Source organism: Ciona intestinalis, chromosome 8, assembly GCF_000224145.3.
Source record: "Ciona intestinalis chromosome 8, KH, whole genome shotgun sequence".
In the NCBI taxonomy this organism is placed as follows: Eukaryota; Metazoa; Chordata; class Ascidiacea; order Phlebobranchia; family Cionidae; genus Ciona; species Ciona intestinalis.
In genome coordinates this window covers 1,231,435-1,254,879 of record NC_020173.2, presented here as the reverse complement: position 1 = coordinate 1,254,879, position 23,445 = coordinate 1,231,435, and the positions used below count along the sequence as shown (strand labels likewise).

Here is a 23,445-nt window from a genome sequence, read left to right as displayed (position 1 = left end):
TTGAAATTTAACGGCTCCATCTCAGGTGGCCGGTATATTATATTCTTGTCGCTTTCATATGCAGCCGGTGGCAAATTGCGCTTTAAAAGTCGTAAAGCCGAGCATGAAAGGCGCTCAAATTAACGAATACGCCGCTCCGAGGCTTCGCGGGTGAATGACGCAAACGAGCTAATTCAAGCGCATCCGAGCATGAAGTGCACAAACGAAGAGGGAAAGGAAAACGAGACGAAGGCAGCGCAACAAGAGAAAAACGCCCGCGCTTGTTAAAGGTAAACAAGTCAATTCGATTATTTTTTGTCAAATAGTAACATGCCAGCGTTTCGTGCGAATCCGCGCACATCGCAGTCTCACCGCCGCTCCGCTTTCGTCTTGGGTGGGCCAGCTACTAACCGCTTTTTTCTTTTTTTCACGGGGCTTCTGCTGAAATCGATTGAAGGAACGTCTGAGCAAACGGCTTCCTTACCAGCCTTAGTCTGAGTCACGCACTGTAGGAAATGGATGAGTCGATTTAGTTTTATTTATTCTGACTGTTTGCGCATTTAATTATCGGATGAACGTGAGCGAAGCTGTTACTTGTCGCATAGCAGCACTCTACTCTGTACAGTAATATTTGTTCAATGGATAGCGATGCTACAAGGGCGTATGTAATGTTAGTGAACTGAGATACGGTTTTAAGTTTCCATGTATATAGCTGTATGTGTGGTACTGTGGTGCAGATGTGGTTGACAATAATGGATACCGAACAGAACAGCTCGATTCTTTACACTAGAACAATGTTATCATGTTTTACTAAAAATGTTGCCTTTCAAAATCATATTATGACAAAGTTCTGTGAAATGCAGCACAAATCTACATGTAATGTCATATTTATGAATATGGATTGAGCTGTTTTAGATTTTGTATTGAGATTTTCCTAAAATTTTCCTATACAATTTCAGGATATAAACTGTTTCAAAATGCTTCATGGTTTTGTATCATCAATTGATTAAATGCTGCGCACTCAAAGTACGTGTTTAAAGCTTTCACGGCCAATGGCAGGAACATTTATGCAGGCAGCACAAGAGAAAACATATGCCAGACCACCAAGTAATTCGGTGAACATGGTTCCTACCCCGCCACCTGGACTAGATGCTATTTATCAAGCTTGTCGAAATGTATATCATGACCAACCTAACCCTTTGCAAGTAACTGCTGTCATTAAATATTGGTAAGCAAAGCAACTCTTTTTCCTACTATGTTTTTTTCGGGCGCTACAATGTGGTCTACAGACATAGAAAAACAGTGCTTTTAATGTGCAATAACATTTTTTTAGATGCATTAGGTTTTTACTTTACCACTTATTTTTTAAAGACAGGTTGCGATAATATTTAAAATATGTTATTAAATATACAGGTCTAATTCAATAGAGTGTATATATATGTATGTTTTTTGAACAATTAATTAATATATAAATAATAAACTTCATAGGCTTGGAGGACCAGACCCGTTGGATTATGTGTCAATGTATTACAATAAAGGGGACCCTGAACGGAACATTCCAGAACATTGGCACTACATTACCTTTGGATTTTCAGATTTGCATGGCGATGGACGTGTGCACCCGTAAGCTTACAATTGATAGTGATACACTGTATTATTATGTATGACGAACCATTGGAGCAAAAAATCCTGGATAAGACTGTGTGAAGTTTATTAGTTATAGACAGTCAGTCTCTCTCTCTTTCCGAAGTACCTAACAATTGTGTAGGCCGCAGTACAATAAAGTATATCCCGGCGGCCATTTTAAGGCGTTTTCACCTTTGTGCAGAACTAGCAATTCTGACGGCCCCAGCGGATTTGGATTCGAATTAACGATGCGGTTGAAACGAGAGCCCGGCGAGAGTGGACCACCCACTTGGCCTGCTGAATTGCTCCAGGCATTGGCCCGATATGTCTTCCAGTCAGGTAACAATTTCGTGATAGTGTCCATCACTTATCAATTCCATTGAGTATGAACTTCTTTGATGAACTTACTAATCCAGTGTATGCTTGGCTCATGGTTTGTAGTGGGTCAATTTGTCGCGCTGTGGTGTTAGGATGTGCCTGTTAGGATGATAAAGATCTTAACTTCACAAGACCCTTCCCTGTCAGTGTGTTACCTCTATGTCCCTATGATGTTTAGGTTATTTAAAAAGCAATCTGACTTAGCAGTGAATTTCTCTTCTTAGTAGCTTAACTCAAGAAGGGATTAAATTTGGTTCTAGTTTTGTCGGCATGTGCCTGCTCTCCTAAGTAATCTGTAAATCTGTAGTGGCAGTTAATAACAAATAGAGTCTTAATCCTACAGACAACTATTTACATGCAAACCAGTTCTTACAGCTTACGACTGGAACTATGATGCTTTGTTAGGGTTTCAATTAAGAAATCTCACCAGTTATGTTAAAATTTATGATAAGATGTTTAACATATTTACTAGGGATCAACGTTCATGTACTTGCTTATTCCTGTTCTGTATTTGTATGTCTGCATCTTGTTTGTATTTCTATTGGAATTTCCAGCGTTTTTGAATTCTAACCACAACATTTATTTATGGAACAAAATGAGTGTTAGGACTGGTTAATCTTAAGTTTAAATCGAATATATGAAAGCATTGATATTTCACTTTGAACCCAGATTTAAAGCAGATGTTATACTATACAGACCTTAAAATTTACAACCATAGCATGAAATATGTGCATAGCATGTTATTTTACAATATCATCTCTTTATTTTCTTTTAATAATCTATTTTAATACGTGTATATAAAAATTGGTGATTTTTATATTTTTAACTTTTTACTGTTTTAAATCCGCCACAATTGGTCACAGTAATTGAGTCTGGTTGCTTCATGCAGAAAACGCTCTCTATAGTGGAGATCATGTTTCATGGCACGCACCACTGGACAACTGCGAGTCAAGGTTGCAGCACATGCTTATGACAGATGACGCCCAACTACCGATGGTTACTACACCGATCGGATCGGTCAACTTCATACAAGTATTTTATATAGTGCTGCCCATTCGAAATTGGTTGTAACTCGATATCTGTTCGGTCTAGGTCGTCGGCGTTTGCACCGAGGAGCTGCAGGCGGCGCAGCAGTGGAACGGCCCAGGCGTTATCGAGCTGCTTAAAACTATTCCCCTGTAAGTAGAATTGATGAGTGGAAGTTATTGGTAATCGGGAAAAATGATGTTTTTTGTTCGCTTTGATCTTGCAGAGCCGGCGGGCCTTGGCTTGTCACCGACATGAGGAGAGGCGAGACCATTTTCGAGATCGACCCGTCATTACAAGTAGGTACAGCGCGGCCATCACTCGGCGGGCGCATCGAAAACGAATTAGCACAAACCAACAAAACCTCTATCTGCCAAACCCAGGAGAGCGTCGATGAGGGGATCAGGCAGAACGGCTCAAATCTCAGCGGTGTCAGCGCCAAATGTACGTGGATCGAATCGACAGACGCAATGTACGGCGAGAACGGAGACGAGTTACATTTACCACCGAAAATCTCAGAGGAAGGTGAGAAACGAAAATTGCTGGCTTGAGTATTTATCTATATTTATCTTAACGGCCACTTAAAGATATTGTAAGATCGCTACTTTAAGCTGTGTTTACCAAATAATTACTGCACGTATGAATAGGTAATAGAATGCCGAGTAACATTCTTATAAACTGTAACTTTGTGTACATAGTATTTCAAACAGAGGAAACCAATTTTCCACGTATAAACTGGCACGCATATATATATATATATATATATATGCTAAAATTTTGAGCTGTATTTTTTCACCGTTTTTTTATTTTTTTTTAAGATCACCGTTTTTATTCGCAGTTTCAAATCAAATCAAGGATGCGCTTCTAGAAGGCTTGGGCCGCGCCAAGCACCAGGCCCTTCCCTCTGTCCCTTCAAGGGAACTTGTGTAAGTTTATTTTTTCCTAAACCACCATTTGACATATAAACAACTAGTTCTAACGTGGCGATTTACAGATCACGCGAGAACGACGTGCCGCACGAGATGGTATACACACGTACATTGGACGCAGTACACCTCAAGTTTAATCTTGAGGCAGGTTCCCTACTCGCCCTTGCTTGCAAAGGTCGTGTACTGCATGGCCGGCATTTCACTTTCAAAAGCGTGAACGGAGACACGGCTGTGACATTCGTAGCAACAGGTAACCCATTAGTGAGATGCTTTTACCGATGTCGCAACCACCCGCGCTCTTTGTCACGCCTGTTTTCAACCCAACACCCTTTTTAGGGGTCGAGGGAGCGTTCGTTAATGAACGAAACCCCTACGCTGCCAGGGGACCGTGGCTGCAGGTCCTGGTCACAGAAGACCTCGCTTACGAACTCATTCGAGACTTAGAAGAGTTGACAAGCATCGACACTGTAAGGTTTTAATAATCCATATCGAGCTTTTGAAGTTTTCAAGTGTTACTTGCGTGCATAAGTGTTACATGCTTATAGCGTTAAGTCGGTATTGATGCACATACATAGCTACACACATGTAATTAAAGTTATAGCCCATAAAACTAGCTATAAAACATCGCTTTGTTTTGACAACTGTTTTGGGCATGTGTAAATATTCACCTTACACCTAAACGCCTCGTATAATATTGCCTATGTTTTTTTAATAGGCACAGCTCCCGAAAAGTTACAGGTGGCCTCGAAAGCGCTTAGAGGTGTCGATATTACCAGACCCGAGCTTCGACTCCATTTTACCAATGGAGCAGTTTCCTACGTAGCCCGTGACGCCCTGCTTTTTGTTAAGCAAAATCTGCTGCAGTCATGACGGTCGTTTCGACCCAAGTGTTCCTTAATTGGTGCTTTGTACTGCTGCTTCACCTCTTCCCCTAAACTGAGGTGTTATTATGACAAGCTGTTATCGGTCTACACTGATGTAACGTTGCGTGAAGCCACCGACTTATTCCCAAAACGCTGGCCGTCGCTTGAAATTCCTTCCTCGTTCGGTAAGGCGATTTTGGGCCCCGTAATCCCGGAACAGGTGAACGCAAGAATTTTAAAGAGTTTTTGACCCGATTTGCAGTCGACCTTGTTGTTGTTCTCCACGCTTTATACCATTGTGATTTTTACTACTATTTTTTTATAATTCTCATGTATTTCTATTTGTGCTTCACTCTGTTTCCGCCTGGAATTCGCGCGTCCGTTTTCCACTGTCACCTTCTACAGTACATTTTGTCATCTCCGCAAATGTCTGGTTTTGGCGCCAGAAGAACAACGTTACGCGTGAAGTCCGGCGACTTATCTGACGATCCCGGAATCGGTCTGTACACAGGCAATTAGATCCTGTCAAACTCGGTACAGTTTGGCCATTGCTTTGGTATTTACTGGCGAGTGGAAAGCCGCTGTGCGCGGTTTAGTCAGTTGCTAGTGAAGCGCAAAGTCTGGTATGCTGCCGAGGCAATGGCTTATAAGACTGCGCCTGCGCAAAAAGCCGCAAACATTTCTGGTGCTTGGATTACTTGGCGGCGAGCTTGAGAATTTGTCGCTTTGTTCGACATCGCATGGGCGCGCACTGCCGACTTTGACGATTGTTAAACAAAGCAGCTTACTACTTGGCCCGAATCGCGGCTTGTTTGACACGCCGTCATGCAACCGCTCAAAGGGGACGTGACATCACTGGGTTTATCTTTAGGTGCGCAAGTAAGCTAGCCGCACCCTTTCCTTGTAATACGATACGTTTTACGAGTTAAAAATTAAGAAGAACGACTAGCATTCGACTACATACAGTTAGAATATATACCTAATTTTAAGGAACATCCAAGTAGCGTTTCTGGTACAATACGAACGAAGCATTAACGCTACAGTATTGTAGGTTGGGGGAAGATGGGACACCTTTGGCACATATTTTCCAAATATCCTGATGGTGTTTTAAACAATTAACAACGGTCTATATGAGAACCGTGTGGGTACGGTTTTATAACTCGTTAACTTTTTTTGTTTACCGCCAAATCGGACGAGAAAATAGAATAAGTAGGTATCCCACCCTACTATATCTTTACTTTAACTACGAAATAATCTTCGCGAAATAATTAATTTAAATAAGAAATGCTGTTTATAGCAAAAAGAGATCACGTCATTTTCTTGAGATGCAAATGATAGTCACAAATTCAAGAGAGAAAGTTAGAACAGTGAAGTATATTGAGATATATATATATATATAGTAGGGTGGGGAAAGTTGGGACACATTTTAACTCTATTTTCTCGTTCAATGTGGTAGTAAACAAGAAACTTTCAAAGAATTATGAAACTATATGCCCAAGGACTCCCATAGACCGTTGTTAACTGTTTAAAACACGATCAGGATGTCCAGATATTATGCGCCGAAGATGTCCCACTTTCCCCCATCCTACTATACCTTCACTGGCCCGTTGATGATTTACGTCCTATCCGAATGTATAAAGTCGCTTATTCATCCTCGGGTGGCGGAGCAACGACAGTAGTTACAATACGGTTGACCACAAGGTTTGAACAATTGCCGTTAAGCTTAAGGGTCTTTACCATAGAGTCATAGACAAATGCGCCACAATGGTAGCAGCGTCGAGCCTTGAACCCGAAACTTCTGGGCTAGAGGTAGGCGTATTAATCACTGTGACATCTGAGGTATGTTTATTTTTTGCCCTCGAAATAAATGTGACGAGCCAAATTTTGAATGCGCAACGTAAACGGCTTTAGCTTGAACGCGTTTATTTCGAGTGTAAGTAAATACGTACTTGATTAACGTATATATATAGCATTACTTAAGGTTCGTCCAGGCCATGGTCGGACATTGTAAATCAGTACATGGGGTATGGTTGCTTATTATTCTTAATATCCCGAAACCCTTTTACCCCGTTTGGCGCCAATCAAACTCTTGTCAATAATTCTTAAAACAATATTGCGGATAAAGTATTGTTTTATTTTTCGGGGGGGGGGGTATCGCCCTTTATTTGCGCCACAGAACATATGCCGCCGTGGAAAACCTTCCGTGGTCTCTGCAACTAATGTAAACAATGAAACATATGGCGCTTAGTTCACAAGCCTCTGTTAATAGGTTATTGGAACTTTTCCTTACGTCTTATCCTAAGATCTTATTGTACCGTAGCTGTTGACAAAGTGTCGTATATAGTGCGGTTACTATCCATTTGTTAAGATAACATTACCTCTTTATAACACATTTTCGTAGCTTGATTAACGATTCCGGAGTTTTCACCTTTTATGGTTTAAAGTAGAAACAAGAAAACAGTACAAATAGAAAAAAAACGACAAGGAAGCATGAGTGCATGCAACAATGCAAGCCAATAGAAAACAACATTTCGTAAACGATATAACAGTAAAAGTAGCAGCTTTCGGTAGCATATCAAAATTCATTTTCACATACTATAATAATGATTTTGTTATTGCAAAGTATTGTTAAAATATTGGTTGAATTTAATATGCTTTCGGCCTGTGGCAAGCAACAAGTTTTTCGCTCGTTTTGTAATTCTGTCCCTGCCTCTGATTCGAGGTCTCTCTCGGCTCCTCTTCATTTGCCTGGAGACGAGGAGGCGATCCCAATATTTTTCCTCTTCTTCCCCTGTTAGTAGCCGAAGAGAGAATTTCTCTTCATTTAGTACAGCTCTCTGAGCAGAAACACTGTCCTCAAACCGCACAAAACCTTCTGTTGCTTTAGGAGCAACATCAACATATGCTACTTTACCATGATTGAATAAATGATGCTTTAGAACCTTAAATTCGGGAAGACTTCGGTTTGGTTGCCCCGAATCTAAACATTGAACTTTTGCTACAACCCCTGGTGTAAATGAAGGAGCAGCTCGCTTTGTTTTTTCTTCTTCAGAAGATTGTCTGTTATCAATATCATACTGGTTCGAGCTGTCGTCAAAATCCCAAATGTCATTGCTTCGGGAATTATGTACTTTTATGAAGCCACTTGTGTGCTTCAAATCAGAGGACAAACTTTGTAAGATGCTCTTTAGTCTCCCCATCTCTTTCCTTTGCATCCTCACGTAACTTTCTTTCAATTCCAACCAATCAGTTTTCATTATAGCTCGAATCTGTGGTGGGTCTTGTTTCGTTTTTGCATTTTTCTTCGATTTTCTGATCCGTTTTCCTCTTCTTTTAATATTTTCTTTTACAGTGGTTACAGAAGACAGTAGTCTGGTCGCTTGGCGATGTTGAAAACTGGATTTTAATTGTTCTGATATCTCTATGTCGGCATTCTTAAGGTGACTTTGGTTTCTGTGTGGCATGGCCTGAGAATCTTCTGAAGATTTTATACAGGCATGTTGTACAGAAGATGCCGCAGAGCTTATTGTATCCATTTCTTCTTCCTCACCAACTTGTTCAAGCTGGAGACTGGTTAAATACTCAGCAGTTCGATTGGGAAAGAAATTCTTACGAGGGAAATTAAGGCTTGAGTAGGCGGTCAAAGCTTCTTCAGGGCAGGAGAACTCAATAAAACAAAATCCTTTTATACTTCCATTTTGTTGCCGTGGTAGTGAAATGTACTTTGCAGTGCCTAACTTTTTGCATATTCCTTTTAACCATGCTATGGTTGCATCGGGTGGCAAGCAATCTATATAAACAGTGCAGTCGTCTGTGTTGGCAGGCTCCTCTTGTAAAACGAATTTTCGTTGAATAGTTTTTAAGTGTTCATTCACCGTAAGCAGAGTTGAGTTTTTTATTGCTCGTATTATAGTTTGTTCATTAACACTCAACTTTTTAATGCAGTTAAATGATTTTAGAACATGAATTGGTACCGGTTTAGTTCCATTTGAGCCAGTCTTTTGCAGAAAGAATTTGTCCCTTCGTAAATTTGCATCGCTGAAGTAAAATTCGACTTGTTCCTGGACAGTTTGCAACGTATGCTTAATCCGTTTCCGCTTTCTTCGGATCATCTGTTGCGGCTCCGCCACCTTCACCATCCAGGTTCAATCAACTCAGGATCGTTGTACAGAAAATTGTTAAATCTGCAAAATAACGACGGTTTACAGCCGGGTACTACGTGGAAATAAACAGAATACACAACAGACCATTTACTGTAGTTTTATATACACTTCTATTGCTGCCATGGTGCCAGCACGCTTGACATGTTGACACTCGCATAAAATTACCTTACTGGTATTGGGATCAAAAGTCAGTTACATTGCAAGTTAGCAATGGTTAAAACAACGTCGAAGTGTATATATACATTAGCGTTTGTTTAAATGTTAAAGTCAGGATAAATTAACATCCTTTTAAAGTTTCCTACGTTGTGGTCGCAACCGAAAATTTCTATGTTGGTGACCTTTCTCTGTTTTTTTTGTTTCCCGTTTTGTTACAACTTCTTCAAGCTTGAGATTGAAGAAAAGTAAAATAGTAAAGAGTTTTTCGGTTTATTTTGCTTTATTTAATTGCAATAACTGCACTGAAATAAAAGCTTGGAACCACGCAAAAGTTATATGCTGGTTTGAAAAAGCCACATAAGTCATGGAAGAGTTAACGGCCAGCTTGAAAAGTTACAAAGTCCAATACGCGCAAGTGGAAGCTGCTCTTGCTGCCGATGAAGAAAACGATGAATTGCTCAAGTTAAAACAAGATCTAGTTGAAGTAAGTTATTTCATTTTTGTAATAAAACCATAGATTTGTCAGATGTTTTTACTTCCATATGTAATTTCAAAAATCAAAATTGATCATATTATAAGTATAGTAGTAATTTGAGGGATTTGTCAACATAAACGGATTTCAACCGAAAAAATCTTTAAAGTAAAAATTTTTTTTTGGAAAATTTATTATGCCGTGGCCTAAATTCATTTGAAAATTGTTAAATTAGTCAACAAATTGCAACAGCATGAAGTAATCACCTCATTTTTTATCCTCTTTTATTGTCTATGTGCAGGTTATTCAACTTACAGAAGATTTAATTAGCGCTGAAAATGAAGATGGTCAAGGCTCATCTAAATCCAAACCAAAGTTAGAGTGGGGTATTGGAGATAAATGCTTAGCTTTGAAAGCAGATGAAGGAAAGTAAGTTGTTTTGTTAGTTAATTGTATTACAAAATGTAACTACCCCATACTATACAAATAAGTTTGAACACAAACCCAATGTTTAATTGGTAACCTATGTTTTAGTTTGTAAAAATAAACAATATTGATTGAAACATCTTTATAATATTATATATATTTGGTATAAACATTTTCTTGCATAGTTCTGTTTAAGCTTTAACAAATTTACTTCGTGTGCAGATTTTATACAGTTTTTAAAGTTGCTATAGACTATGGCTGCTAGTTAACCCTATTACAGATATGCCGTGACTTTTTATTTACCATTAATGACACATATTTTTGTTGCTAGGTATTATGAAGCTGTAGTAGAAGACATACTCGCTGAGAGTGAATATGTGGCGGTCGCATTTTGTGAAAGTGGAAAATCAGATATTTGTCAAATGTCGGCCCTCAAACCTGCAATTGGTGGTAAGGCTGGACCAGGTTCTTTGCATTGGAAAAGCAAAAACCACTTGAAGTGGGTAGAGTATTGATTTCTTGAGTGTTTTATGCTATTCATCATGTTACTCTTAGAAAGGAGCAATCTATTGCCCAGCGTGAATACAGAAAAAAGAGAAACTTGAAAAAGAAAATGAGATTAAAGGAGAAAGAGGCCGAGTCTGAAATTTCCAAAAACAAATGGAAAGATTTCAACAAAAAAGTTTATTCAAAGACTTCAAAGGGAAAGGTGAGTAGGGAGTTTATTGATTAATTATCCAGGCAACTGTAATAATAGTAGGGTGAAGCTAGAAGACACTTTCCATGACCAGATGCCAATAACTGTAACCCAGTAATAGTAACATACTTGGTAACTCGTAAGCTGGCACAAGTGTATGAAACAGAACACCCGTGTTATAACGACTGTTGTTTTCCGGCCACGCGAGGATAAAGTAAGTTACATTCAAGTGTATACAAAATCAAAATAAGTGTGCCGTACCTCTAAACATTTCATTTCAACCCTTGGCCTCAACTGGTTTCAAGGTTATATGTTTTTCATAGTGTTAAGTGTATAACAACTAAACTTATGTGCTGTGGGGAAGATGGGACACCTTTAACTCGATTATTTCATCTCATTTATCACGACTCTCATACACCGTTGTTAATTTTTTGAAACTTGATTAGGATATTTAGATATTATGTGCTGAAGGTGTCCCATCTTCCCCCACCCAACTATATATATATTAAATTCTTCGCAACCCTTTTTTGTGTTGAAGTTGCTGCAATAAAGGTATTTCAATCCTCCCTTTGCACCACAGGTAAAAAGAAGTATTTTTGCTTCTCCTGAAGGGGCGGGTGGTAAGGTAGGTATTGGAACCTGTGGTGTAGCAGATAAGGAGATGACCAAATATGACCATGGAGCAAAATACAATGCACGTCATCTTGTACCAAGATGAGAATTCTATATAATCACTCAACTTATATGATCTATTCTATCTGGGTACTGGAGTAATACTCTCCTGCTATTGCAGTTTTTAGTCAGTTTCTTTTCTTTTGTACAAGATACAATTATGTTGTCTTGTATACTGCTTGGGTTTTTTGAAATGTAATTTTGAGTTGAGTAGTAAGGCTTATTACTTCATAACGTGTACAAACATTGAATAAATAAAATTCAAGCAGGAAGTTTTAATATGAACTTAGTAAATTAATTTCTGTATCAAGATATCTATTCTTAAAGTCGGGGTAAAATTAATTTACTTTCTTAATACAGAAGAAATGTTTGACATAGGATATTTGGTAATAGTAACACTAAGTATATTATATTAGTAGAAAAATGTTGTTTAAAATCCAAACTGATCGAAATAAAAGTTGTAAAAAAAGTGAAATAACATAATAGAATTACGTATCTATAAAACTACCCCTTCTGCCACCAAGAGCTAAAAGAATTTGAACTATTTGATGAAATCATGCAGAAACATTCAGAAAATACGGCAATGGAGGAAGATATGGATGACTTGTATGTTGTTTGTGAAGATCTGGTAGTGCAAGACATAGAGACAGGAAGGTTTAATATTCCAGGGTTACTGCTTTAGTCTTCAAATACTCGTTAAGTGCGTCCTCCCCTATAAACAAACAAATATCAATTATTTACATAGAAAACCATAACTTCGCATCAATATCATCATGTGAACATTGTGTAGCGCAGGTAAAGGGTCCCGTAGGTTATGCATTGGAGTCTACATTTCTATCAGCAGAAATATCATATAAATTTTGTTGAATGAATGAATGTAACTTACCTATCCTCGCATGGCTGGAAAATGATGGTTGTTATAGCATGGGTGTTCATGCACCTCATGCCAGCTTACGAGTTACCATGTATGTTACTTTGTGGGTGATTATTTTCGGGGATTTTTTATGTATGGCTGATAACTTGGACAACCCATTAGTGACCACTGGGTTAGAGCAATTGTCATTTGTCTTGCCCAAGGACACAAACGCTCACAAAGGTAGCAGCGACAAGGCTTAAAACTTACAGGCCGCTGCGCTAACTACTTTGCCACGGCGCCGGCTTTTAATAGGCAGTTACCGGTGTAATCAGTGTATAGTGTTACTCTTACCAAGATCTTTGCCGAAACCGGACTGTTTAAAACCACCGAATGGAGAAGCAACGTCTGTTTTGTTGTACGTGTTTACAAATACTGTACCAGCATCAAGCTTGTCAGAAACGTATAATGCTTTGCTGATGTCTTTCGTGAACACTCCAGATGCAAGCCCATACTCAGTGTCATTGGCACGCTTCAAAACACCATCTACATCACTGTTAAACACAAAGAGACTTTTAAATTTTAATCCAACAAGAAATGGTGCATGAAATTTGTTTTTCTACAGCAAGCTACCACATTTGTTTTCACCAATTGGGTTAATGGACAAACTCTAACCTATTGCTTTGATTTTCTATAATACCTACATGGTAACCAAAGGACCCCACCCATATAGAATATAATAAAACTTACCCATCAGGGAACTTGGATACCACCATGATAGGTCCAAATGATTCCTCCTTTGCTACATACATGTGGTCTTGTACATCAGTGATAACAGTTGGCATCATATACAAGCCTGGCATGTCACATTGTTTGCCACCGTATGTAAGTGTAGCGCCTTCTTTCACAGCAACATCACAGTATTCAACCAATTTATCTAAGTGAGCCCTAAAAACAAAAGAAAGCTTATCAATCATTTTTTTCCCTGAAAAAAAAAATCAAAACAAAATAGAGCTTATCAATCATTTCTTCCCTTAAAAAAAATTCAGCCAAAAAATCCAACAAAAATAACAGTGATTGAAATGGTATTAGCTTTAAAAACATCAGCCAAAAAATAACCATATTCAAAATATTACCCAATTGAAATGAAACAAGATTCAAGCCTCTGAAAAAAATCATGAACTAGACTCACTTGTGGTTTTGTGGTCCATGATCAGTGCTTGCACTTAAAGGATCACCAATCTTCATCTTTTTTATCTCTTCAATGATCCTGGCAACAAACTCATCATGGATTGAATCTTCAACGAAAAGACGACCAGCTGCGATACAATTTTCTCCTTTGTTGAAAAACACAGAACTCATTCCCTGCAAGACAACACAGCGTTAATGCCTATTGCTTACATAAAAATCTTGTTACACATTATAGTACTATGGAGTAAGATCAAAAACTGTTGGGCCTAGGACCATCCTTTCGCAACATGTTTGACCAATAAACAACACTCATTTAGAGTCATGGGGCCACGGTTATATAATTCTATAAATATTCTTTTTTTACTACCAAATAGCACAGGAAAAGAGAGTGCCGCATCTCACTCCCTACTATAGATATTATTACATATTGGTTTTACAGTTTTGCCCAAGTATTTGTTAGCCACATTATGATATCAATACAAAAGATACCAACTTACAAATCTAACTGCTTTGTCCATGTCACAGTCACTGAATATTATAAGAGGGGATTTCCCACCAAGCTCCAGAGATACTTTCTTCAGGTTGCTGACAGCGGCACTGTTATAAAACATGGCATGTCAAAATTAATGCAAAAAAAAACTGGATTGATTGAAAATAATCACTTGTTCATATAATCATATATATGAGCCAGAACTATCTTTGGAATATCGTTTTTCTGAATTATTCTCAACCAGGGCAGTCTCTTAAAGTCTCTTAAATTGGTTATCAAGAAGTCTCTTAAATTGGTTATCAAGAAGTAAGCACACCAGCTTATTGCAAACAATAATCATTAAACAGAACCGAACTTGCAATTAAAAAGGTGTCCATACATGGGCCATAGTTCAACAACTATTCTTATGTGCTTTGAATATGAATATATATTTTAAAATAAATACCCACAAAGTAACATGGTAACTCGTAAGCTGGCACGAGGTGTATAGACAACTGTGTTATAACGACTGTCATTTTCGGGCCACGCGAGGACATTATACATACATTTATATATACATATATGAAGTGTTCACCTTTTCATGATCTGCTTTCCAATTGGAGTTGATCCAGTAAAACCAAGTTTCCTGATATCTGGATGGTCTGCCAGTCTCTGACCAATATTTGAACCAGCTCCAGGCAGAATGTTGATTACTCCTTTAGGAAAGCCGGCTTTAACTACCAGCTCAGCAAACTAAAAAGTTTTTGTGTTAGCACATTTGTATTTCCATTTAAATAGGCTGGACCAATGGCTTGCCTTAAATCATACATCCAATATACCAACACAAAATAAGTTTACTAAGATATTAAGTCTAGGGTGCCCAACCTTTTCCAAGAAAATGCCACATTTTACCTAGCAACTAAATTCTATATTGCTCTACCTTTACTTGGGCCTATGAAGAGTCCCATGACTGAGTATTTTTACCTTGAGTGCAGTAAGAGGGGTAACTTGTGCAGGTTTCAACACCATTGTGTTCCCAGCTGCCAAGCAAGACGCCATCTTCCATGCCAACATCATTAGTGGGTAGTTCCATGGAATAACTATCGCACACACGCTAGCAAATACACATTAAATTTACACTATAGAAAGGCCAACTGATTTTGCGTTACCGCTGCTCCCAGGCATAATGTAATTAATCTTTAAGCGACTTATCTGGTATAAAAAAGTAGTGTATTTCCGACATGGCAGAAGACAGTACGATATAATACATTCAATATTACACTCAAAATATCATTTTTATTCAACTGACCCCCCCAATTCTCTTGTTACAATAAAAACAGCCAACTTACCCAATAGGTTCTCGTTTGGTGTAGGTGAGGTTACGGTTTGGATGAGCCTGGTTAATTGGGATTGTCTTGCCATGGATTTTGTCACACCAGCCAGCAAAGTACCTGTAACACAACATGTATTACACAATATGTTCTGCCGTTTGTTTAGAAGCCACTTCATACCTGAATGTTTGTATAGACATTCCCACGTGTGTTTTAAGAGCAAGGGTATACACCGCTCCAGAATCAATGGATTCAATCATTGCAAGCTCTTCTTGGTGTTCTTCCATTAAGTTTGCGAGTTTGAACATCATTTCACCACGATCCCTAGGATTCATAGTGGACCATGGTCCAACCTCGAAAGCCTCCTTAGCAGCCTCCACTGCCTCATCCACATCTTCTACCGTTGCTTTCGATACTTTGCAGATCACCTAGTGAGTGCATAGGTTTACTACAGTGAATTTTAATGGTAAGAAGCTATCATACATAGGTAGGAAAACATTCAAATTTAAAATGACTAGGTTTGAATACACACTTTTTTACAGATCTTATAGACACTGTAAAGTGAATGGGCCTACTTTGCAACAAGGCTGAGGTCCCATTTCTTGCTTTGCCGAAACACTTATATAGAATCACTTTTATACAATAGACCAATTCTGGCTGAACTCCTATGTCTCATGGTATTCCTCACCATAAGACCTTATTTATATAGAATCAAATATAATACGTACAGATTCATCAGCAGGGTTGATGGTGTTGTATTCATCACCATTTGCAGCATCAACAAATTCATTGTTGATAAAGAGTTGATGTGGCATCTGCAACACGTTTCCTTTCACCTCCTTTTCGGCATAATCAACATCAAGCTCTTCTTCAACTTCTAAACCTCGGAAAACTCGAATCACCTGAAATATAAATATTGTGGAAAAAATGAACGTAATGGCAAAAATGTATAGCATTGTGCAAAGAAAGGGCAAAATTCTCAAAGGAACCAATGGCCAATATTAAATGGTACAGGAGTTGTAAGCCTAATCTAATATTTGTGCAGGGGTAGCAGCAACCTCTGGATTTTCAATTGTCAAAGCAATTTATTATTAAAAACATTTTAGAAAAAGTTAACCCATTTCGTTGCCACAACCCCTGAAATTTAAAAAAATAAACACAACTGGTATGTTCCGTTTACTTTGCCATGACTGTAAATACCCTAGATTGTGGTAATGGGAAAACTTTGGGTTAAATCCATACATGCCTTATGGTAGGACCTTAGCCGTATAGAACAGAAATGACTCATATATTCATATTTACCTTCTGTATAAAGGCACCGAATGTGGTGTTCATATATACATCCTCGTTTTTTAAGACAACAGCAATACCTTGCTTAACCTCTTCTACCAACCTGTAACAAGATATATGTTAAACAAAACCACCACTATACAAAGCATCTGAAATACTACACTGAAGATATTTCATTGTGGATAATTTGTAATGATATTTTATGAATTTATGTAAGGCCTTGAAGGAATGCCTGTTCATACACCATGCACAGTTGCCAGTTCCTTTTATGTTTATTATTGCCACGTTTCTGCTTTTAATTTATTATGTTTATTGTAAATTAGTCTTGCTGCTGCAATTCTGTTTACACACGCATAAAACAATCACTATCTCAGTTATAAAACACACAATCTATCAAACAACACACCTAACAACATCCATAGAACCAGCACCAGATTTAAAGAAGTCTGTTTCCTCATCAATCTCTTTGTTAAGGATGCCACCCCAAGCTGTAGAAATCTTGGCCATCATTCCTTTTTCTTCTTCAGTAAGCTCCAGTGTTTCAGATGCATCTGCTTGCCCGAATTTTGAAGCAGCAACCATCTTACCATCAGAGTATTGGATGTTTTTCACATTTATCTGAAAAATGAACCACAATTTTTAGTGCAGGCAGAAACCTCCAAAGTTTAATTTGATAATGGTAAAAAATTCTAAACTCAACGATAATTACTTTACAGAGATATTCTATTTACAGTGGAATATAAGACAATACTGTGTCTGTATGTATTAATTATTCACCTTTTTTCCATCACTTCCATAAAGAAGAAGTCCGTTCTTATGCACGATGCCTGGTTGTGCCATTCCTTTTACTTGAACAGCCTCCCCAGTTGGTAGTTTGCTTCGATGGACAGTTGACCCAAACAAAGTTACTTTCTGCAGATATAGCTTTGTTTAGTGTATTAATTTTATTTGGATATGTTATATTAACATTGCCCTCCAGCCATTTCAATCAGAAAACAGACTAGTATCTTAACAAGCAAAGAAAAGCTTGGTTTGTTATAATATTGCATTGTGCTATAAATAACACATTGGACAGCGTACGATGGAAATTGGCATACATTAATACCTCATCATTTATAACTGTCCAAGCCCCAGGAACTTTGTCATTGCCCCTGATAAAATTATGCAAGTTGATTGCCGGTTGGTCCCAGTTAATTTCTGCAGTGCTGTGTTTCATAATGCCTTCATATGAAGCCCCTTCTTCAGACTGCACAATTTTTGGTGCCTTGCCATCAGCTATCAGTTGTACAGCTTCTCCCTGTTAGTTCAGTGAATAAAATACACAGAGTCAGATGACCTTGTAAATTAAGCAAACAATGTAACTGAATGAAGCCCGTTAATATTAACACTCTGATACTAAAGCTATTTTCAGCACCACCAAAGTTAAGCAATGTTAAATATGTACTTTGTCTGGCGGATGTAGTGAGGGACAGAAGTGGAAATGTACACTTAAATAAATTGTTTAGAAAACTTACCATGGCCTTTATACCCTCAGGGTAGAGAAATCTGTTGTATATGTCATCAACGGTATCGTTTGCTTTAACATCACATTCTCGTTGAAGTAAGATGGGCCCAGTATCAAGACCATCATCGGCCCAGAATATTGTAAAGCCAGCTTTCTTGTCCCCAGACATAAGGGTCCTGATAAAGTATTATGATTTACATATACAAGGCAAGGTATCAATATATTATCAGTTAAAGCTATTGTTTCACCCACACCATTATACAATGAGTTCTACAAATTGTATTTGATTTTTATTTCCAAAGTACAAATACCAAAGCATGTCTAAAATCTTATTATTTACACATTTTATTTTAGAAATCCACATACACCTTTAATATACCAAAAATGTGTTAATTTGTTGATAATTTTGAAACACAAAACGTATGTTCAGTTTTTGGTCAAATAAGATAATCTTTATATCTCTTTCTTGCATGCCCACTTACCAGTTAATGGCAGAAGCACCTCTATGCTTTGGTAGTATGGAAGGATGGTAGATAATGGAACCATTCTTTGGGTGATCAATCACATTCATGGGTATGAATTGTGAGCAGAATGGCATCACATTCAATTCAGCTCCACATGAAGCATATTGTTCCACTACTTCAGGTATTGGTTTGCCCTTTAATCGCCAACGTTTAAATTTAAAGACTGGGACTCCATCTTGGCTAGCAGCAACAGCTAGAAAAGTAAAAGAAAGATGTACAAAAGTTATGGACTCAAAATGTCATGCAAACAGTTAAAATTAACTCAGCTAACATTGTATTTTAGTATAACTATTAATAATGCAGGTGGTTTAAAACTACACATGAAACTGGGATAGGTGTAACAAGAAGTTTGAACAGATGAACCAATTGCTACAATTTATTAGATAATGGCTTTACAGAGTTGCAATTAAATTGATTCACTTCAGTAATTACCTAGGGGATCCTGCTTCCCACCAACATCTGGTATAGTAAACACTCCAACAACTTTGTGGCCATTTTTTCGCAGAATGTTATAAGTATCTGCACCAAACATGGATTGACCTATGACTGCAATCTTCATTTTGTTTGCCCAGTACTCCTGAAGATTTGTGTAAATATAGAATTCTTATTGGCTGCAATTGTATTGGTTAACCGGTATGGTTAATTATTTCATTAAAAGTAAATAGTTGTTTAATTAACATATGTTGCAGTGCTACTTGGCTTGCATCTATAACCTCATGTTATTGCATTTGTAAATATACACGCGCTAAATTAACGCTACCAACCTGCGATGTCGCAAAAAGGCGCTTTGGTATCAACGCTGCTCTCCACATCATTTAAATCCTTGTTATGTATTCAGCGGAAACACAAGAAAAAGGCTTGATACTGCTCCGACAAATGCTCTCACAATACGAATGCCTCGCAGACATGCAAACACCCAGCGTGGCCAACGAAGAGATGACTAAGCAAACAGGTGTTCTAAGTTAGCAATACGGTATGCCACCTTACAAACTACCGTAGATACGTACGAAGGCCGACCTTGAAACAGAACAGTAAATCGTATCGTACAGCTCTATTTGACAGTATAAACAGTTTATATTTAGACGACTACAGTAAGGTAACTAATTAACGACGTTTAAAACAGAATACTAAACCGTGCAAACCTTTAACGCGGAAATGCACAACTCAATGTGATTGTCGCAGTGCGCTATCTCCTCGCTCTGGACAACTAACAGGATTTACCTTTTCCGCAACCAACCCATCGATCCTGTTCAGTGAAGCGTGCGGTGTTGAGCTTGCTGAATGGAAAGTTACCGCTTTATTATCGGCGTTTTTAGGGAGAGCTATAAACGTACTCTTGAGGTTACACACTTGTTAAATAGAACCACGCGGTAGTGGAAATTTACGGCATCGAGCAGTTATCGGACGCGGTTTTCTTGCGCAATATGTAGTTGCCGACTCCGCAAAACGGGCAATATGTAGTTGCCGAGTCAGCAAAAACGGATTTAGAACAAATTTGTTGTGCAAATATAGTAAGAGCACTCATAACCGGCACTAAGTACTGTATTACCCCTACTTTCGTTTCTGCCTTAATTACAGTGAGTGTTACGCTATTTTGCAGAATGGACAGTGATCAAAAAACACACATTGAAGTAGTTAAATTCATTGTGAAATGCTCTATAAAACTCAGTTTGCAGGATGCTGTTCAAGCCAGCTCCAGTATTCTTTATCACCGATTCTTTAAACACTGCTCTGTGGAGGAATATGATCCATACACCATAGCAGCAACGGCCATTTGTCTTGCAACAAAAGTAGAAGAACAACACACCAGATTGAGAGATATTGTAAATGTGTGCCATCGAACATGTCACCCTGATTTAAAACCATTGGAACTAGACTCTGAATTTTGGAACCTGAGAGACACTATTGCATCATGCGAATTATTGATGTTGAGAGTGTTGAAGTTTAATGTAACATGCATACACCCACACAAGTATCTCCTGCATTACCTGATGTCCCTATCACACTTGTTTACCAGGACAGAGTGGCTAAAAAGCATGGTCAGCGATGTGGCATGGGCACTTTTAAATGACAGTTACATCTCAAACACATGTTTAAACCACGGCCCAGAAATTTATGCAATCTCTGTCATAGACTTGGCACTGCAAAGTTGCAAAATTAAAGTGCCTCTTAACGAACACGCAGATAAAAAATGGTGGCAAGTATTTTATGAAGCTGCAACCAAGGAAGCAATGTTAATGGTTCAACGTGACATCGCACATACAATAAACCTAGCAAATTCTATTGCGCAAAACAACAACAAAAATCATAAGTAAAAGCCTATCTTTTAACGATTGCAAATTTTTTCAGTTGCCTAAATAAAATTATGATTTTAGAATATCCTGTATTGCAACCAGTAACCAGAAGATATCATACACACTGTGTTGTATCTTTCAAACTGTCCATTTCATCTTTAATGTCCAGTACAGTGATACAGCATTTTTTACCATCGACATCGCCTTTCAGTGTTAAAGCTGTCCACAATTTTGAGGCATACATTGAGTTAATTGCAATTATACCTCTGCCGGAGTCGGGATCAAAGTACTTTAAATCTGGGTCATGACCTAACCCAACCTAAAATGACGAGTACATAATAGTATGGAAATAAAGAAACCATGCATTTAAGAAGTGCAAACCATTCCATGTAAGGTCATCATTGCAGAGTATAAAACAGCTCTCATTTTTCCCTCTTCACTGGATACAGAATCACCTTCAAATTTCCTAATTAGAAAACATGGTTAGATGCTGAAGTGAAGTGTCTTGTATGCTAGTTAAAAAATTATTATTTGAATCTACCAAGACATTTTAAGTATTGCTTACAATTGGAAGTCCATGTAACAGATATGATCACTTCTCTTCTTTTTGTGCAATGCACATATTTCCACTGGATTAGTCATAGCGACAGTTGTACAACTATACACTTTTGCTCTTTCATGCCTTCCGATGCATTGTTATTTACAAGCAATGTGTTTACAGGGTAACACTATTAAAATAACAGATCTGAAATGGGTAAGTGCATATTAATTGATGTCATTTATAGAAATATTCGGAAAGCGGTTTGTATAAAATTCATATCTAACACGTGATCACAGGTATTATGTCAACTGAAATGAACATAATCTACCCCCTCGACCAAGTTTAGCGATTTAAGGTTCATTTCAAACACACCATCAGTTAAATCAAGTTTAACACATATAACGAAAGGTTTACTGGCATCCTTAAAATGAACAATTGGAATTCTTGGTTTTTTCTGCTCGGTAGATAGTTCATAAATGTACACTCCTTTGGAAATTTTTTTGGTGTCAACATCACAAAAACAATGAACCTTTTCTTTGTTCTCTCTGCTCAAATCTCTGTAAAATCTCCTGCCTTGTTTTCCAGCATTCCAAATGGTAAACTGAGGCCACTTGCAAAGAACATTTTTCTGCAATTCTTTGATCCGCAAATCCCATAATGTAGTCTCCGATATAGAAAATGTAGTTGCACCAGAATGGTGGCGGTAAGTTAAAAGTGGTCTGTCTACTCTATGCAATTTCCCTTTTAATTCCAGAAATCGCAAAAAGAAAATATAATCCTCCGGAACACCCTTTCCTTCCTCACTAAAGCCCCCAACTAAATTAAATACGGATTTATGGCAGAACCAGGTAGGCATGACAACAGTTGGCCCATGTGATGTATAGATTTGTGTGTACAGCTGAGATGAACTGATGGTGTTTATCCAACGTGTGTATCGAACAGTTGCATCTTCTGGTTCTCTGATAACCTACAGTTTGATTAACATGATTTTTGTTTTCATATTAGAGTAAAAGGTTTCGTACCTGACAGCCAATTAATGTTAAAGGTGGCAATGAAAGAGCTGCAGTTAATTGGTCTTTTATTCTGTCTGGATGCATTACATCATCAATGTCTAGAAAACAAAGATATTCTCCTTTACTTTGTTCAACGCATCTATTCTTTGCAAAGCCACAACCTAAAACAAAGTGTCAAAAAGTTACACTTTTAAAATAATACAGTAAAAAATAGTTTCATGTTGCTTACCTTTAGGCGTATTAAAAAGGCTGCTAATGCTTAGACTAATATTTCTTGATTTTAATTTTTTTGAAAAACTGTTTACTTTTTCCATAGAAGAATCCGTACTTCCATCGTTAAATATACATAGTTCCAATGGTCCTCTGTGTGTTTGGTCTAAAACGGACTGAATGCACGAATTCACAAACTGCTCACCGTTGTAAATTGGTGTGATTATAGATACCAGCGGGTTGTTCGCAACAGTCCCCATACTAATAGCACTTACGCCAACGTCTGGGTATATTGCGCCACTGTATATACTACGTAGGCCTATAGAGTTGGAAACCTGAAGTTTCAAAATATTCTGGCAGCCATAATTTTTGACAGATAAAATACATTTCTTGAGTTGTAATCTATTTTCTTTGCTTATTTTTGAGCACGTTATTAAGCACGTTATTAAGCACGTTAGTGGTCATATAGATCCTTTTTCGTCGAACAGTTGTTCTTGGCTTTGTTGTTGTTGTTGCTGATAGGGCGATTTTTTTCCGCACTTATCCTAATTCTCAATTCTAGCATTTTCTTTAATCTCTTTATTGAAATCAAACCGTAATATATATTTATAATTTTTAGACTAAATTCTCAGATTTAAAACCGCACAATTAGCGTGTGTACCGAAGCGTACGACGAGTGCCTTTTTCTCATCGTAATCTTCGTTATAAATACCGCGTCTCTCGTTTATTCGCTCCTTTAGTTTACCGCTCGCGATAAATCATTATGCAGCCGCCACAATATGAATAATATTAACTTCTAACATTACCTATAATATCTGCGTGATTACGGTTTATCCAA

At 37.9% G+C, this 23,445-nt stretch overlaps 6 protein-coding genes across 6 annotated transcripts; 3 read left to right on the top strand and 3 right to left on the bottom strand.

Annotated features, from left to right (window-relative positions):
* The first annotated feature begins 870 nt into the window (after positions 1 to 870).
* LOC100176934 (suppressor of fused homolog) lies at positions 871 to 5,228 on the top strand. The gene is made up of 11 exons (XM_002129703.2): positions 871 to 1,207; positions 1,468 to 1,602; positions 1,808 to 1,944; positions 2,873 to 3,015; positions 3,076 to 3,161; positions 3,236 to 3,308; positions 3,393 to 3,534; positions 3,848 to 3,935; positions 4,004 to 4,188; positions 4,275 to 4,405; positions 4,654 to 5,228. Exons 1-11 carry the CDS (start codon positions 990 to 992, stop codon positions 4,759 to 4,761), a joined length of 1,446 nt encoding a protein of 481 aa, XP_002129739.1. The 5' UTR covers positions 871 to 989; the 3' UTR covers positions 4,762 to 5,228.
* Positions 5,229 to 6,952: 1,724 nt separating this feature from the next.
* LOC100187160 (la-related protein 7-like) lies at positions 6,953 to 9,123 on the bottom strand. The gene has a single exon (XM_026835613.1). The coding sequence runs from the start codon at positions 8,938 to 8,940 to the stop codon at positions 7,414 to 7,416; it is 1,527 nt and encodes a 508-aa protein (XP_026691414.1). The 5' UTR covers positions 8,941 to 9,123; the 3' UTR covers positions 6,953 to 7,413.
* Positions 9,124 to 9,324: 201 nt separating this feature from the next.
* On the top strand, positions 9,325 to 11,659 carry LOC100182397 (survival of motor neuron-related-splicing factor 30-like). Its single transcript, XM_002129864.5, has 5 exons — positions 9,325 to 9,604; positions 9,894 to 10,021; positions 10,350 to 10,517; positions 10,574 to 10,727; positions 11,296 to 11,659. The coding sequence occupies exons 1-5, from the start codon at positions 9,485 to 9,487 to the stop codon at positions 11,431 to 11,433; spliced, it is 708 nt and encodes a 235-aa protein (XP_002129900.1). The 5' UTR covers positions 9,325 to 9,484; the 3' UTR covers positions 11,434 to 11,659.
* On the bottom strand, positions 11,648 to 19,562 carry LOC100184767 (cytosolic 10-formyltetrahydrofolate dehydrogenase). The gene is made up of 18 exons (XM_002130037.5): positions 19,314 to 19,562; positions 18,982 to 19,126; positions 18,508 to 18,742; positions 18,036 to 18,201; positions 17,627 to 17,818; positions 17,299 to 17,433; positions 16,928 to 17,139; positions 16,534 to 16,624; positions 15,960 to 16,133; positions 15,412 to 15,659; positions 15,250 to 15,351; positions 14,885 to 15,014; positions 14,496 to 14,653; positions 13,929 to 14,028; positions 13,433 to 13,605; positions 12,991 to 13,188; positions 12,595 to 12,794; positions 11,648 to 12,099 (listed from the first exon to the last, which is right to left on the bottom strand). Exons 1-18 carry the CDS (start codon positions 19,362 to 19,364, stop codon positions 12,044 to 12,046), a joined length of 2,766 nt encoding a protein of 921 aa, XP_002130073.3. The 5' UTR covers positions 19,365 to 19,562; the 3' UTR covers positions 11,648 to 12,043.
* Positions 19,563 to 20,056: 494 nt separating this feature from the next.
* LOC100186282 (cyclin-Q) lies at positions 20,057 to 20,968 on the top strand. The gene has a single exon (XM_002130130.5). It carries the CDS (start codon positions 20,151 to 20,153, stop codon positions 20,862 to 20,864), a length of 714 nt encoding a protein of 237 aa, XP_002130166.1. The 5' UTR covers positions 20,057 to 20,150; the 3' UTR covers positions 20,865 to 20,968.
* LOC100177615 (UDP-GlcNAc:betaGal beta-1,3-N-acetylglucosaminyltransferase-like protein 1) lies at positions 20,740 to 23,067 on the bottom strand. The gene is made up of 5 exons (XM_026835614.1): positions 22,627 to 23,067; positions 22,407 to 22,495; positions 21,409 to 22,351; positions 21,225 to 21,309; positions 20,740 to 21,162 (listed from the first exon to the last, which is right to left on the bottom strand). Exons 1-3 carry the CDS (start codon positions 22,865 to 22,867, stop codon positions 21,689 to 21,691), a joined length of 993 nt encoding a protein of 330 aa, XP_026691415.1. The 5' UTR covers positions 22,868 to 23,067; the 3' UTR covers positions 20,740 to 21,162; positions 21,225 to 21,309; positions 21,409 to 21,688.
* Between the last annotated feature and the right edge of the window lie 378 nt (positions 23,068 to 23,445).